The sequence below is a fragment of the Borostomias antarcticus genome (assembly GCF_949987555.1).
Source record: "Borostomias antarcticus genome assembly, chromosome: 25".
Lineage (NCBI taxonomy): Eukaryota > Metazoa > Chordata > Actinopteri > Stomiiformes > Stomiidae > Borostomias > Borostomias antarcticus.
The window spans coordinates 7,896,693-7,914,127 of NC_140258.1; the positions used below are offsets into that span (position 1 = coordinate 7,896,693).

Sequence of the window (17,435 nt, forward strand, 5' to 3'; positions counted from 1 at the left end):
TGATATAACAGGAGGAGAGAGAGAGACAGATAGTGAGAAAGGTATATCATTATCCAGTCCCCTACGGAACCTAGGGCTGACTCAGACCTCCCCCCCTGTTCCCATCTCCTTCCCCCTGTACTTCCCTCGCGTAGCCGGCCAATCTCTCCTCCCATGTAAGATTATGGATTGTGTGACATCATCCTGGCCAATCCCATTTCGCCAGCTGACTGTTTTGCTGTCGGTGCCATTTAAGCGCTAAGTGGGCACTCCATCTCGTCTGGCGCCCATTTCCATGTTTGTGTCTCATTAGGACATTTGTGCGGCGTGCGGGGGCGTGGCTTCTGGACGGCGGAGGGGGAATATCGCCGGTCAGATTAGTTTTCACCTTTGATACCGGAGCGTATCGCTCACCCGCTGGGAACAGGGTCTGGCGAGCGAATCGAGCGTTGGAAGTTAAACCGCTGTCGCGTCGAGGCCAATCTCCAGAGAAATATTCATGTGCAACATGACTCATAAACACACACACACTACGGCGACAGCGTAAACACGCACTAACACTGCGCAACACACACTCACGGACACACACAAACCAGCAACCTTGACGAATAGCCCTTTGCCAAGGTTTTCAAACACGTTCTGCTATAAAGCATATTCCAGTTTCCGCGTGTGGACCCCTCGGTTAACAGATCTCGATATCACCGTGTCAAACTAGCGCCTTGCTACTTCAGACTAATGGACCCACTGATGCAGCCTTCATATCTTATTATACGAAGGCTTCAACCAAAGTCACATTTACAGACCCCTAGAACCAAATGCCACCGTGAAAAATTATATATTTAAATTCTACCGGGCTTTGAAGACATGAAAGGCTACCTAATAAGAGCTCGCCACAGATAAAGTCCCTCCCCTGTTCATCGGCCACCTTGGAATCCTCTCCTGAGTCTCATTTTCTGTCGTCCTTATCGGCTCCGCCGGGAGCACAGGGGCCCTCTTCACGTCAATAACCTGGCCTATAATTACCAGTCAGCATCCAGCAGCGGCAGCAGCAGCCCATGTTTCGGGGACAGTGACGAGACAGAACTGCAGTACCCAGTACTGTCCTTGTCCACTGATGATGAGGTCATCGGGCCAAAGTTCAGAGGTTAAGCCAATGTGGCGTACACTGTTGGGAATCAGGGGAGGAGATTGAAGCAGGGGGGGGGGGGCGACGTGTTCAGAGGGCCCTACCCTCGCCGTTCAGAGGGCCAACTGTTTATGACAGCCATTGTGACCCCTGACCCGCAGCCGCTGATATCCTCCCTTTTCCAGGCCTGGCAGCTGCTGCGGCACAGCGTGGAGGGGGGAGAGGGGTGGTGTGTGTGGGGGTGTCTGTGGTGGGGAGGAGGTGCATTCTGGGCAACAGTGGCTTGGCTAGTTTCTCTGGACTGACAGGCTGACACTGAGCTGGACGGCCAGCCTGGATCTGGCCTGGATCACACTGTACGATGCATGGCCCCTAATTGGGGGAAAGTCAGCTCTACATGTATTTGTCTAGACTGGCCAGCATTGTACAAAGGAGGCGCTGTCAGGTTCACTTAAGAGTCCCGGGCTGTACCGTACCCTGAGAGGACCTACCGTACCCTGAGAGGACCTACCGTACCCTGAGAGGACCTACCGTACCCTGAGAGGACCTACCGTACCCTGAGAGGACCGGGCTGTACCGTACCCTGAGAGAACCTACCGTACCCTGAGAGGACCTACCGTACCCTGAGAGGACCTACCGTACCCTGAGAGGACCGGGCTGTACCGTACCCTGAGAGGACCTACCGTACCCTGAGAGGACCTACTGTACCCTGAGAGGACCTACCGTACCCTGAGAGGGCCTACCGTACCCTGAGAGTCCCGGGCTGTACCGTACCTGAGAGGACCGGGCTGTACCGTACCCTGAGAGGACTGGGCTGTACCGTACCCTGAGAGGACTGGGCTGTACCGTACCCTGAGAGGACCGGGCTGTACCGTACCCTGAGAGGACCTACCGTACCCTGAGAGGACCTACCGTACCCTGAGAGGACCTACCGTACCCTGAGAGGACCTACCGTACTCTGAGAGGACCGGGCTTTACCGTACCCTGAGAGTCCCGGGCTGTACCGTACCCTGAGAGTCCCGGGCTGTACCGTACCTGAGAGGACCGGGCTGTACCGTACCCTGAGAGGACTGGGCTGTACCGTACCCTGAGAGGGCCGCTTACTATGCCTTCTCCTGTCCCACTTTCCAGAGACTTTGACAGGGGGAATTTATAATAATAATTCAAGAGTTATTGTATTCCATCTGAGAATCACTTTGGGTTGCATCCATTTTCACGTAATGTGCTATCTACATGTAAATAGAGGCTGTTTGTTTGATTGATTGGTTGATTGATTGATTTATTGATTAAGCGACAGGGAGAGATTCTAATATGGCTAGATTAGCTCTTGTGAGATTGTTGTTTAAAGATAGGACAACATAATATGAGGACTTTGTTATTGAGATGAGGTAAATGTATTTAACCATGAAGCTCTCACCGCCCTTAATCATATCAATAGCAAGCTAGCTTTACAGCCACGTTATTGCAAGTATTCCAAAAATATCAAATCAGAATAATAATTAAACTCAACTGCCGCTTTGACAACCAAATGATATGCATCATTATCATTCATAAATGATATCTGTCAGCATGGACAGCTTTACAATTGAAGCCAATGTAGCTTTGCTCTCCATAAAACTGCTGGCTGCTTTAGCTGCCAATTACTCAGTCCTTTTATATAAACTTCAAAACTGTGAAACCATTGAATAGGCCATTAACTTTGTTTGGATTGCTGTGCGAGCACGCACGCGCGCACACGTACACACACACACACACACACACACACACACACACACACACACACACACATACACACACACACTTTTTCCCCAAGACTTCCCTTCTGCTAGGAGCAGCACTATTATAATGTTTCCCACACTTACCGGAGGAGCAACATTCATTTAAATAACAATAGTGTGGCATTATAAAGTAGTTATCTAATGCAATTTGTACCCCAAATAAGTCAGGATGAAATATAGAGGTGGGTATCAACATTCAATATGTTGTGTCAGGGTAAAAAGAGGACCCAAATACTGACTACTGGCTGACTTCAGCAGCCAGGGAGAAGCTGTTGACTGTTTGACTGAGTGGTCAGCAGTGCTGTTTGGAACTAGTTTGGAACTCATCACTCATGAGGAAAACAATCAGAATCACACACACCAAATGATTGGCCGGCTGCAATCTGATAAGGAAGTGAGGAGGAGCCCTGGCCAAGCTCGACCAGTCACACAATAGGGATTCATTAACACAGGCCCATGTCACAGCATAGTGATTCATTAACACGTCACACCATTGTGATTCATTAACAAAGGCCAAAGTCACATCATAATGATTCATTAACACAGGCTCATATCACACCATAGTGAGTCATTAGCACAAGCCCATGTCACACCATAATGTTAATTAAGGTCACACCATAGTGATTCATTAACACAGGCCCATGTCACACCATAGTGGTTCATTAACACAGGCCCATGTCCCACCATAATGTTAATTAAGGTCACACCATAGTGATTCATTAACACAGGTCACACCATAGTGATTCATTAACATAGGTCACACCATATTGAGTCATTAACACAGGTCACACCATAGTTATTCATTAACACAGAGCCATATCACACCATAGTGATTCATTAACACAAGCCCATGTCACACCATATTGATTAATTAACATGGGTCACACCATAGTGATTCATTAACACAGGCCCAAGTCACACCATAGTGATTCATTAACACAGGCCCAAGTCACACCATAGTGATTCATTAACACAGGCCCAGGTCACACCAGTGATTCATTAACACAGGCCTATGTCACACCACAGTGATTCATTACCACAGGCCCATGACACACCACCCTGATTAATTAACACAGGCCTATGTCACACCATTGTGATTCATTAACACAGGCCCATACCACACCAGAGTAATTCATTAACACAGGCTCAGGTCACACCATAGTCAGGCTCAGGCCAGACTAGTGTCAGACTAGCAGTTGTATCCTGAGTTTCCCACACCTCCAGTAGACTCCTAAAGAGGTGGTGCTAGCATTAAGCCAACACTGAAACACACTGGCCACCAGTGTTGAGCATGAACGCGCTAAAAGAGGGGAGTTAACGCCGCTCCCGCAATAGAAAACTAAGCTCATCATTGTTGCCAGATACTGTGGAACCTTCCAGGAACTTTTCCAATCTGGCAACACGACTGTGTCGCAGTTTTACGTCACCAACATGACTAATAGCTGCATATTCATATGAATATTTGAACAAATTTTATAAAAAGATAAGTTCTGATCCAGACGAATATTGCACTCAGAGCAGACTAGCACAACCTTAGTTCCCTCCCTCAGCCTGGGTCCTTTTCCTTACAATTCTTGCCTGTGTTACAGGATCCAAAATGGCTTTACAAAACATATGAATGTGTTTAATGTTTTTCAACTGCTGTAAAATTATTTGGCTCATGCAGCATAAATAAAATGACCAATTCATCTACAGTATACATTTGCTGCACAGCATAATAGGAAACTACTGACACGTTTTCAGTAGTAAAACGTATAAAGTAATCGCTGTCTATGATTCTATAATGACTGGGTGCTGGGGATGGATGGATGGATGAGAGGAGACTCTATTGAAAGAATAATAGCAGCGCTTTAAGCATCAGTGATCTTAGTTCATATTTTTTAATTGTGAACTATGAACTTGTTCATTTTAAAATGTGTGAAGAGAACTTTGAACTAGTTCCTATGAAGTGTGAACTTGCACAATAGTGCTGGGAACACTGGTTCACTCTTTCCATGCAGAGACCCGGTCACAACCCCTCCACTGCTGAGTCAAAACAAATAAAACATCTTCCACATTTAGAATCCTGATCACCAGATTCACACATACGGCACATGTTTGAAAACATATGTGAGAGACTGAGGGAGGTGTGTGTGTGTGTGTGTGTGTGTGTGTGTGTGTCGGTGTTGCGGCCTTTCCCTGCCCTCTCTGCCTGCTTGCCTACACGTACCAGTACATGAAAAAGGATCCCAGTTCCTTCACACACGGACGTGTTTTAAACAACAGTGGGCGGGCCCGTGGGTCAGAGGTGACCGAGGGTAACTGGCCAATCATCACCATCAGCCGAGCGTCACCCAGTGGAGTATGTGTGTACATATGTGTATGTGTGTGTGTGTGTGTGTGTGTGTGTGTGCGTGCGTGCGTGCATGCGTGTGTGCGTGCGTGTATGTGTGTGTGCGTGTATGTGTGTGTGTGTGCGTGTGTGTGCGTGTATGTGTGTGTGTGTGTCTGTGCATGCGTGTGTGTGTGCGTGTATATGTTCTTGCGTGCGTGCGTGCGTGTATATGTGTGTGTGTGTGTGTGCGTGCGTGCGTGTGTGTGTGTGTATGTGTGAGCGTATTTATGTGGAAACAGCATGCATAATTCTTCAGCACTGATACCAACAGATAAGCAGCTTAGTCATGACCAGGAGGCAAAGACAGTCCACACAAATGTGTCTGCATCTGAAACATTCTCAATAAAGATAACTATCTTATGTCCAACAGAGATTCCTTCATCCACAATTACATGCATATCCTATATTCACTCCCATTGTGAACTAATTCCCCTACATATTTGGACATTTCTCCTTTCACAAGGCAAATATATAGACTATTGTACATTGGACATTGGACAGTGTTTTAATTGTAATGCTGGACCATTACTGGACAAGCCTATCTATTTTGCACTGAGTCCACTCAGCATCTCACAGCCAGCCTGCCCTACAGGGCATATAGTAATATGAATAGCTCCTCTGTTTATGGCCTACGGCTTTGGAGCCTTTGTTATGATTGGATACTGACAAAAGCCAGCTTTCCCCCGCATTCCGCTCCTCTCAAAAGGTCTGCTTGTGCATGTTAAACACGCCAGAGCAGGGGAGCAATCAGACGCAGAAAACTGCCCCCCCCCCCCTCCGTCCCTCCTATCTACAACACTGGTGTCTTGGACAGAGAGAAAAACATACAGGGGGGTTAAGGGGAAGAGGGGGGGCTTGTCACCGTGATGAAGACAAATGATCAGGCTGCATTGCTGTAAATGAGTGAACCCCCCCACAGACACAGGCCTTATCAGAGGAGGGGGCTAGGCCAGACGATACCAGGCCAGGCCAGGCTAACGCATGGGAGGGAATGGGACAGGAGCTGTCCATGGTGCTGAAACCTGGAGAGTGGCATTCTAGGGGACTTCTCAGCAGGCCTACAGCACTGTTACTCAGCAGCTCTAAGAGTTATGATGCAAGCTGTCTTAGCTCGAATAAGCTATTTATAAAGATTTGGTATGATGGTATGTTCTAGCCTTTAATGGAATGGGCACAGTTGTCACTACTCTATATCAACAGTCATGCACCCTGAAAACAAGGCTACTATTTTGATCACAGTACAGTAAATTGCAAGTTTGGGAACCTTTAGCTGAGTGCCTAGGACTGGAATGAGGAACTGATTAGCACTGATAAGATACTGTGAGGACAAGAGATTACAGGAATTCCTCTAAACCAAGTCAAAGGCATCTCATTAAACCGTCTTTGAACATACCAAACAATAACTTGAGAGCAATCCCCAGGGATTGCATTGGTCTGTCACGCTATTTGAAGACTAATCATCTCCACACAAGCTCCCTAAACGCTGAATGAGAACTGCCCATACTATCGAGGCTGGAGATCGCAGGGTGTCTCTCCCCAGGGTCTCTCTCTCTCTCTCTCTCTCTCTCTCTCTCTCTGTCTATCTATCCATCCATCCCTCTATCTATCCATCTATCTATCTATCTATCTATCTATCTATCTATCTATCTATCATAAGGGTGATTCGTTTAACCCCCCAACAGTCTTGCAGAATGTAGAATTTCTATTCTAGAACAGAGGCTGTTTCATAGAGGCTGTGGTGCGAAATCCTCAAGGTGGATAACCTCAAGGTGCTGACTGTAGCCTATATTTAGGTGATAATGACACAGATATCACAGAAGCGGCCAGCAAGAGCGAGATGTCATATTCTCATGGGTGGTGTTACACTGAAAGGTGATAGTAGATGTTTGGGAATGTTTTCAACTTGTTGAGGTTTCTTGAATCCATTCAAACATATAGGCTCTACGGTTGATGTTTTTCCACGTCATAGTCAAGGCCCGGTTTACGATTATTATTACTAGCCATTGCTGTGGGGATATGCTTGGTCCTTGAACCGGCTCATAACAGACGCCAAGATTAAGAGAATATCATAGCACCCTATAGCAGCCTGTAGGCTAATCATGACAAGAACCCTGTCAGCCGGCCATGAAGAGCTTATGCAACAGGTTTAGTGCTCCAGAGCCAGAAGCCAAGAAAGATCACCGCGCAACAGCGGTAGAGTGGACAGGAGAGTGATGTCACGAGTCCGCAAATAAGGGTCCTTTTCTCGGGCACTGCAGAGACATACTGCGGGTGTGGTGACTGCATTAGCAAACGCACGATCATCTCCGCGCAGAAACCGGATTAAAAAAAGCCGCGTATTCTCTCACTTGACCGTAGAGCTGCCCCCCCCCATACCGCCGCCATCACTTCTATTTGACGTGCCCCGAAGTTAGGCTATTCATTAATCTGTTGTCACGTCCATTTACTAAATTGCCTTTAGTCTTGCCAGCCACAAGGTACCCAATGACTGCGCTCTGTGAAGCGCAGCGGAAAGCGCGTCTCCCCTTGACCAGGTTGGACATTAAATACATACATTGCCTCGATCAGCCGCACACAATAGCAATCTGACATCTGCGCTCCGGCTGACCATATTGGTATTCCATGCACAACCCGCTTGCTCTGAGAGACCTCTATCTACCTCTCTCTCGCCTATACAAGTGCACTCCGTTGTTAGGGGTTTTCCACAGGCTTATTTCTCAACAAGAACAGCAACGGAATTGAACAGCGTCATGAAATATGCACGCGAAAAAGCTTACTCCGCAGCCAGCGACATTTCAAGCACACCACTTTCATGCACTACCAAGGCAAGGACTGACCTCCCAGTCTAGCGAATCCCACTCTTCGGTAAACATCCGGAGGATTTCTGGTCGTCCAAACGCGGACTAATAGGCACAGCGACTCTACGGAACGAGAGAGCGATACGATGCCATAGCGATGTTGGTATTATCCTCATGAAATCAATGTTAACAGGGGACGTCGACGGGAGAAATTTTCGGAAATACACACACCGCGACGTTAAGACCAACTTGGACGAGCTAGATTGACGATGGCGATACTTTACACTCGAACGTTTCAGTGGGCAATGTTGCAACCAATTAGTACACCACTTGCGCTCGCAGGCGAATAGCCTACTGACAAGACGCTCGTTCTATTGAGCATCGCTTCGATTTCAGTTGCCGTGCAGCTCTGAGTACGTGGGAGGCACACGGCAATACCAATAACAATATTTCCACAAGATTAAGAAAAACGAATATTGTAATGCCACGTCCAATTGCGCATAATGGCAAAAAAAATCATTCCTCGGCGCGGGTGGGAAAAATGAATCTTTTAAATGTCCTTTATATCATAAAGTGGTTGGTAAAACACGTGACCATAGATTCCTTTGTGAAAAGGATGCATTTTACACATAATAAGCATCAAGCAGCTCAAAGGACTGGGGCAACTGGGTCCAGTGAGAGAGGGGTGGGGAATGAATGACACCGCTAACTGTACTCACCATTAGCACAGCAAAGTTATTGTGATGAGTGCAATGAATGGTGGTCGTGTTGCCCGCGGAGCCGGTTATGTGGCAGCCCTCTGCCCGCCAGCCACCGTGCCCATCGAGTAGGTCAAAATCCCAGTAGGCTGCGGTGGGGTCTACACCCAGCGCGAAGTGCCTCAGGGCGATGGTGACGGAGTGCACGGTGCTCCCGAGGCTGCACCCATCTGCAAGAAAGCAACACTTAAAATTAAGGAAATCAGGCGGAAAGTCTAAGTGCCAGGCGAGCAGACACACACACACACGCATGCACGCACGCACACACACACTTAATGTGCAGTGGTTATTCAGAACTTTACCATCATATGTATCGTGACATGTTTACGTAAATATAGGCTGGATAATTTGTTTGGAAAATGCAGGAATATGCCACTACAGGACATATCCTTCGAGGGGATATCATTTGATATGTACGGCCATATACAATTCGGGACGCCTTGATATAGGGATTCAAATATGATGCGATGTGTAACTATCGAGGAAAAATGGCATGAGTCATTCCAATGGAGGAAAACGTGACTCATAGGCGATGTCTGCAGATTACTCCGAATACGGTTTGATATGTACGCGTCCCGTGTTGTCGACAGCCCATACAGCGTTGACATCATAGACATGATGAGAAAATGGATGTCCTCTTACCTAATTTGGTGAAAGCAACTGGTGTTGAAACGCTCCTACGTTTTCCGTCATCTGCAAGATTTGACGAATTCCCTGTGCAAGGAAAGAGTTTCCCATTTCGAAAGACAATAAACTGCAGCTTGCAAGTCGAGTTATCAACAGATTGCAACGCTGAGGGGACAGGCGTACCAGCCAGTGGTAAATGGATTGAGGCGACTGCCACTGAGTTCTGCGGATGGAATGAAAAAGGACAAAATAAAAATTAAATAATGCCATTCGGTAGAGATGCTGAAAATGTTAACTCTTAGAAGAGCAAGAGTGACAAATTGCTTCCCATTCGGGGATGAGAGGCGACCCGGGAGCCCGAGTAACAGGGGGACGGGGTATCATACTCTGTAGGTCTGAAGCGCCGCAGAGAGGTGGGAACGGCTCTTACCATTTCAGCTCCAGGGCACATCAACACTGCAGCTTGATTTAAAGAGACAACCGGCCTCACTTTATCTTCCCTTTCACAGTCCATAAACACCATGGAACTTCCCTGAAAATATATACGGTGTTAAGCTTCTGAAGGATTAAGGCCTATTTCTTTGACAAGATACGTGGCGCATTATTCTGCGCGCATGAGCTTGGAGGTTTGACTGCACTTAAAACCCAGCGCAAGCGTCTCTGCCCTCTCTAAGGTCAAATGTAATCATATAAAAAGGGTTTCAAAATGCCAGCGTCAGCAAATTACTCTTAAAAGGGCAGGTAGGCTTCGCCACGTTGGCTGTAACTTTGCAAAAATAAATGTTACAATATGTCATACATATATTGATAGAAATAAGTATGTCCATATATGTGCGAGAAAAAAATATCATATTTCTGCAAGAGTCTGAAAATAGCTCAAACGCATAATAGGCTTTTACATATCTATCCATTTGGACATCTACTCGTGTCCAGTTAGTAAACGGTGGGCTGATAAGGAATAACACGGTAACAACCATAAGTGGAATTGTAGGTACTGTACTGTAGCCTACTAACAACATGGAAACTTCTAGGTTCCTGGGGCTGGGGATCTATAACGAATGTCAAATGAGACTGACTGATCAGCACTCTGTCTCAAGGGGAAGGGATTCTTCCTGACTTAGATGAATGCTCGCAAAGTGCCCTTATAACAGTAAACGTGTAGTATAGTGCGTTCCTTATAAGGACATTAAACCACATTAAACAAGACGTCCATACGTGCATCGCAGTCACTGTGAATTTCAAAATGGGTTACACTAGGCTAAAGCCAACTGTCTTTTCCACCTGTACTTATAGATTTAGTGCAACTGGGATGTGTCCTGACTGTTCTCGTTCAAAGTGCCACCCAACCGATGGAGTCCAAGTTGTCTCTGGACACCCCACCGTTACATGACATCCCAGAGGACGGCCCTATAAAGTTACGGGGGTCGAGGGGGTACTTAGACATGATTCCTTCTCTTTACTGCTGCCGTGTGCAAGCGGCCTGTGCTCCTTTATAACCAGGGTTTGTAGGCTATTCGTTTCTGCATTGACTCACACTTGAAAGCCTATTGATTTTCATCCCGCAGAGGGAGAGAGAGCGAGAGAGAGGGAGAGAGAGAGAGAGAGAGAGAGAGGGAGAGAGAGAGAGAGAGGGAGGGAGAGAGAGAGAGAGGGAGAGAGAGAGAGAGAGAGAGAGAGAGAGAGAGGGAGAACAAATCCCCGCCTTGAAATTTATGTGCCACTGTTTTCCCTAACGAAAGGCTTAAGCAAGCACTCTGTTTCCCAGAATCCACAGGATGGAGGCATCCAGGGGGCAAAGCGCCGGAGGATTTGAGCCGTGACATCAGACGGGACAAGAGACAGACACAACTGGCACGACTGTCCAGAGAGCCAACCGCAGGACGGCCCGGTGACCTGGCGTGTCACCACATTTCCTTTCAAAGCGCATGGCACACATCTGGAATCCCATCTTCCTTCCTTATCTTCCCTTGCCACCTCTCTCTTCATCTTTCTTCCTCTTCCCTCCTGTGTAAAGGCCATATCTAAGACGTTTATGGCCCTGGGGATGTTCTGTGCATGCATAAAGCCTCGTTCTCCAAACGCCGGCTCTTTCCCTGCATTTTAAAGGAGGCGTACGTTTCCACCCCAAACCCACTGGGGACCTCGCCCTTCAGGGCTAATTTAGACAGACGTATGAGGCGCCACCTGACCTTCGCAGAGCCCCTCCCCCATCAGATGATGGGGCATGCTGTAGCCTTAGTAACCATAATCACACACCTCTCTCTCTCTCTCTGTCCCTCCTCTTCTCTCTCATTCTACTCTCTCTGACCCTCCTCTCTCTCTCTCTCTCTCTCTCTCTCTCTCTCTCTCTCTCTCTAGAGCCTACCTTGGCGAGTAACATGTTTTTTTGTACCACAGAGGGCATCCAGGCCATTGTCAACAGTCACTTCCTATTTCTCTCCAGGTTGGCTGTCCATCTGGGATGAGCTGCCCAGTGCCTACATGTTTACATGACTGAGCCCCTGACCTCTCCTCTCCTCTCCTCTCCTCTCCTCTCCTCTCCTCTCCTCTCCTCTCCTCTCCTCTCCTCTCCTCTCCTCTCCTCTCCTCTCCTCTCCTCTCCTCTCCTCTCCTCTCCTCTCCTCTCCTCTCCTCTCCTCTCCTCTGCTCTCCTCTCCTCTCCTCTCCTCTCTTGTCCTCTCCTCTCCTCTGCTCTGCTCTCCTCTCCTCTCCTCTCCTCTCTTGTCCTCCCCCCACATTTTTGCCTACCTCCTTGGTGCAAGGTGCACAATATCAGCACAGCAGATTGCAGTCTCAAGACAGTCCGCGGGGCAAACACACACAACTCCAGACTCGCCCCAGGGCGCCGGGCGAATCAGAATGCGCCCACTCTTAACAGCGGCTCTGCTGTCAGGTCCATTAGGAATTATGGGTAAATCTGCGATAGGGTTTAAACCAGGGGCCACATAAACATAAAAAAACAACGTCTAAACTAAGCCACAGCAAGCTTTAGCAGAACACAGCGTGATTTGGTTGTAGTGATGTCCACGGAAGGGACGCAAAAGCTGATGTATGGTCATAACAGTGAACACAACAACTGACAAACGTTCAATTCTGCACTAAATGACGGTCTCAGATGAGAGGGATTTCGTTTCTTTGTTGGGACCTGATAGATCGGCACTGCAGACTTGCATGCCTGGGGATATGCATAATTCTTTGTAATCTTTGGCAGAAATATCCAAATCTAATTGGTCATCAAAGGCAGTGTGACAACAAGAGATACAGATGCACTCCAGATAAAGCCCATCTTTCATCTTCGCATTGACAGAGTGACGTGTGATTGTGAGTAAAACGGTTTGTGTGCCTGGAAATCGTGTACTTGTTTGCCCTGTCATACAAACAGTTCACTGATTCATAAATCAATTTGCTTCCGAGCAAGAACTAACAATTGCCTTTCATGGAAACTGCTTTGAATATATCGGCTGTTAGCAGTCGTAACTGTAGTAATTCAAGTGGTATTTGATGTTAAATAAACATATGTATCTGATGTAAAACAAACATCTCTAAATATGATTGCCACGGTTGAGACTTAAACGGCTTATTTCTCCTCAACATTATTGTTGTTAGCATTTCTCTCAGTGAGAAATTAAAACAGACTACAGGGTTGCTATGCCAACCAGCTACTTCCCCCAGACAGGGTTTGGCGGAGGTCCGGGGGCTCGGAAAGCTGCCTCAATTGTCACACGAGTCCCTCGTACCGCCTCCACCAGCATGCCCACTCTGAACGAGAGCAACGTGACACAAAATGACTCTCAGAAAGGAGGGAACACTGACTTCAATGAATATGATCTCTAATAGAAATATGATCTCTAATAGAAATATGATCTCTAATAGAAATATGATCTCTAATAGAAAGCCAGAATACGGGCGCACTAGTGACACACTGTGCTCAGAGTAACAATCAACTCATTACACAGTGTCTATGTGCTGTTGCAAAGAGAGATTCTTGATGTGAACAGAATATGTAATTGCGGCAGCGCAGCCGGAAAAAACAACGCCTTAATATTCAGTCGACCTTGTGTGAATTGAGACCATCTTTCCAGCTAATGTGAGATGACGGGGATGATAGAGGTGTCAGAGCTGGGACTGGTTCTCCTGAGAGTTCAGAAAAAAAACAGAACATCAGACCAGAGGCCTCTTTCTAGGCTTCCACTGGGAGAACTGTAGCTTACGCTACTTACATTTACAGACTTAGTCATTTCAAAACAAAGGACAGATAAAAAGTCTTAATACTAGTGCCTGGGAGCCAGCGACTATGCCTGAGGCTCTCTATCGATCTATCCATTCACTCATCCTTTAATTTATTCATCAATTCACATAAAACATCAAGATCGTCAATAACTGTTCATTCACCGGTTAACTCGCTCACAGAATACAACCGGATGAATTCATTTGACTGCAGTGTGACACATGGAAGCCGCCCGAAGTGTTAACTACCAAAACAGTGGAACCTCCCACACCTCTCCACTCAGCCTCTGGGTCTCCAACATTGGATTTACGGGAGGGCGTCAGGGCGACAACAGTTGGCCGTCATCACACAGGCGACGTGGCTTTGCAGGCCGGCCCCACCTGAAAGGTGAAAGAAGGCCATAACTTTGGATAAGGCCACAGGGTTTGTCTCTATTCTGACTCTATTCACCCCAGGCCAAATCTACTGATTGGAGAGCCTCCTTCTTTCTCTGTTCAGTAAGATGTCCATCTGTATTCCATCATTGTTCAAATTGTCTTTAACCTTCAAACTGTTGTTGTTGTTGTTTGTGTGTGGTGAGGGGGGGGCTGCAGTCCAAGGGACAAACAACAACAAGATAGCAATACAATGAAGCTAATATGCTAGCGGCGCTCTGATTCACTTATGGGTCCTCCCATTTCACCAGCCAGTCAGAGATTGTATTGCTTCAGTCATAAAGAGTGTCTCAGTTGGCACGAATAACTGAATGGAAGGCATTTCACAAGCAACTCATGCAAGTCTTTAGAAGCAGCATCAACAGTCATTCCCCTGATAGCATATTGTGCTTTGACGATGTGATTAAAGCAGATATTCATTTGAAGGGACAGAGAGGGAGATAAAACAATGACGCTTGCTGATTGCAATTTGAGATTCGGCTCCGAAAGTGAAATGAACAAGATCTGGGCTGTGCTCACTGACTCACCGTTGAGTTACTATTTGATGTGTTTTTTAATGTTATGTTTTATGTTTTTATATGACGTACTGAGCCCATTTGACCACATTCAGAGTCGTCTGAGCAACTGAAGGGGCTGCAATTCCAGGATGAGATGCTTTTAAATTGGAAGCACAATGACGCCTGTTGAGTTCTCCACAACAGTTGAACTCAACAATTTAATTCCAATGAAATGATGATCACAGCAGCAGTCTTAGATAGATTGTAACACCAACCGCTTCCCACAAGAGCTGAGGCAATTCAGGAGGCAAGAGGAGTGCGCACACACGCACACACACACACACACACACACACACACACACACACACACACACACACACACACACACACACACACACACACACACATTCACAGCTCTGAGATCCATATCAGTGGTCTTTCCCATGATGTATGGAGTGTATTAGTTTATAGTAATAACCATTGAGACATGTTGGCCCATGGAGCCTTTTCCAATTTATGATGTGACTGCAAGGAGTTATACTGTAGCTACTGTACCACTCCTCAAGTATCTCCATGGTAACCTGGTCATGAAGCTGTGTGACTTAACAATTTCATTGGAGATGGGGAATGAGGGCATTACAGTAGCGAGAAGGTGCAGAATAGATCAGAGTAAAGAATATACATCAGAGTAAAGAAAAAAAAACACACACACACACACACACAGTGTAAAGCTGCTAACGATGTGCAGGCTGTGCTGGTGAACGACCGGGCGATAAGGAAAACTAGACGGCGCCACGCGGGGTCGACTCCCCGACGGCCCCAGCCCTGAGCGGGGGTGGGGGGGGGGGGGGGACCCGGTCATCAATCCCTCACTTTGCATCCCCCACGACGCCTCATATGTAAATAAATGGAGATGTCAAAAGAGGTGGAGGGATTCGGCTGCCTGCGCCGCAAAGACAAATAACAATGAGGCCGTGGAGCGAACGCCCGGGAGATGAATGACCTCCTTGCACGTCTAAACGCTGTGATGGGGCCTCTGTGATTTCATCACCGCGTTTGCTGATGCGACAAGCCGACTGATTCCAGCTGAAGCCCTGCAGCGCGTCATCAGCCTCAGGGGGGAATGAGCCGGGGGCCGCTGGTGACAGGAGGAAGGGACAGTAGGCCCCCATGAGGGGGGTTAGGGTTCTGCATGAATATTAGCCCATTAGGAGCAGGGGTTTGAGTGCAACAGTATATTGACCATTCAGTGTTGCGTGTTATTTCATCCTCCCCTCTGGAATGAACCCACGTGTGTGTCACACACACACGCACGCGCTTGCATGCGCGCAGGTCAAATACACAGTTTAAACATCGACACACATGGGTGGGAAACCACACACACCACTTGCACAGGTGACATAATATGGCCGCCACAGTGGATAAGGCATGTACGCATGAGAACTCCCCACAACTAAGACAGGTGTCCTAAGGTTACATAAGAATCATCAGAGTGTATCAATCCTAAAACAAACCCTGACCCATGGGAAGATAAAATGACTGTAAATATAAGAGGCAATTCAGTTAACAACTAAATGTTCACAATAAGGTAGATGACGAATAAGTCCAAGAGTGACGGAATCATAATAACCGACCACCAAATCTATAAATACCTCCCTGAGAGGGTTGTTGTGTTCAATGATGTTTCCCTTTTTCATTTGTACTCAACTCTTAAAATGGCTGTGGTTTTGCCAGGCTGAATCCCAGGCCTATACCGATTGAGGGAGAGACTTGCAGAGGGAGAAAAGTGCTTTATATTTACGGCCGTCTGTTACCATATTAATTCCTTCCCACTAATCCTTTGGCTGCACCAAATAAAACTGTAATGGCTTCGTGGCCATTTTTATCACTCTATCCCGTGATAAACTCACTGGCAATGATGACAAACTAACTCCCAGGCGAGGAAGACATTCATCTTAGGGTTCCATCGTTCCACTTCTCCAACAGTCACAAGCCACAAAAATGAGATAAAAAGTGATACCTCACCCCGTGGAAGAGAATGACTGAGCTGGACTGGTCAGAAATGTGGATTGTTTTTCATTTTGTATTTTTTAATTTATTTGATCTTTAGGCCTATTCATCCAGGGAAACCCAATGAGACCAAGGTCTCATTTACAGTGGTGCCCTGGTTGCGCAACGTGACTAGACATCACATCACGGTTCTAATGATTTGGCCCCTTTGAATCTCAATGGAAAAAAACGTCATCAAAATCATGTAATCCCACAAAAAGTGATATGGATCGAGTTAAACGAATGTGTACTTAGTCATACTGCGTTCTCCGTGGTCCAGTGCACCGCTGGCCGCCCGGCAGCTGCTTGGTATTCTGCTGAGCCGCGCTGAGGGCCTGCCGACCGTGTTCAGTAGCCCGGGCCTCTGACCGCCACGGGGGAGCGGGGGGGGACGAGGCTGCGGTCCAGGATTTATGGCCGTGCTCCTGTGGCGCAAACGCATATCCCGTGAATCGATCCGATGAAGCATTACCATGGTCCCGGTCGCTCTGCCTCATACCTACCCCCCATACCCCCCCCCCCCCCCACCGCTACCCCCCCTCTCGCTGATCAATGAGCAGTCCATCCATGCCCAAACCCTGCCCCTCCCCCCCGTCAGTATAAATCGGTAGAAAGGCCAATAGACCTGGCTAATATGCATGCTGAGACTGGGGAGATAGAGAAAAGATGGCTGATGATGATGAAGATGATGAGGATGATGATGACGAGGGCTATTTCTATAATAGCGTTGACATGATGAGAAGGACGATGTGATAGATGTGTCTCTGGTCAGGACTCCTCCCCCTGG

At 47.3% G+C, this 17,435-nt stretch overlaps 1 protein-coding gene across 1 annotated transcript in view; it reads right to left on the reverse strand.

The window, feature by feature from the left end:
* The window catches only part of adgra1b (adhesion G protein-coupled receptor A1b), a gene marked incomplete at both ends in the record, with an annotated part of 129,235 nt that overhangs the window by 27,216 nt on the left and 84,584 nt on the right, over positions 1 to 17,435 (reverse strand). The window contains 2 exon segments of the mRNA XM_084458778.1: positions 8,775 to 8,983; positions 9,456 to 9,663. Coding sequence (XP_084314904.1) covers positions 8,775 to 8,983; positions 9,456 to 9,663 — 417 coding nt within the window.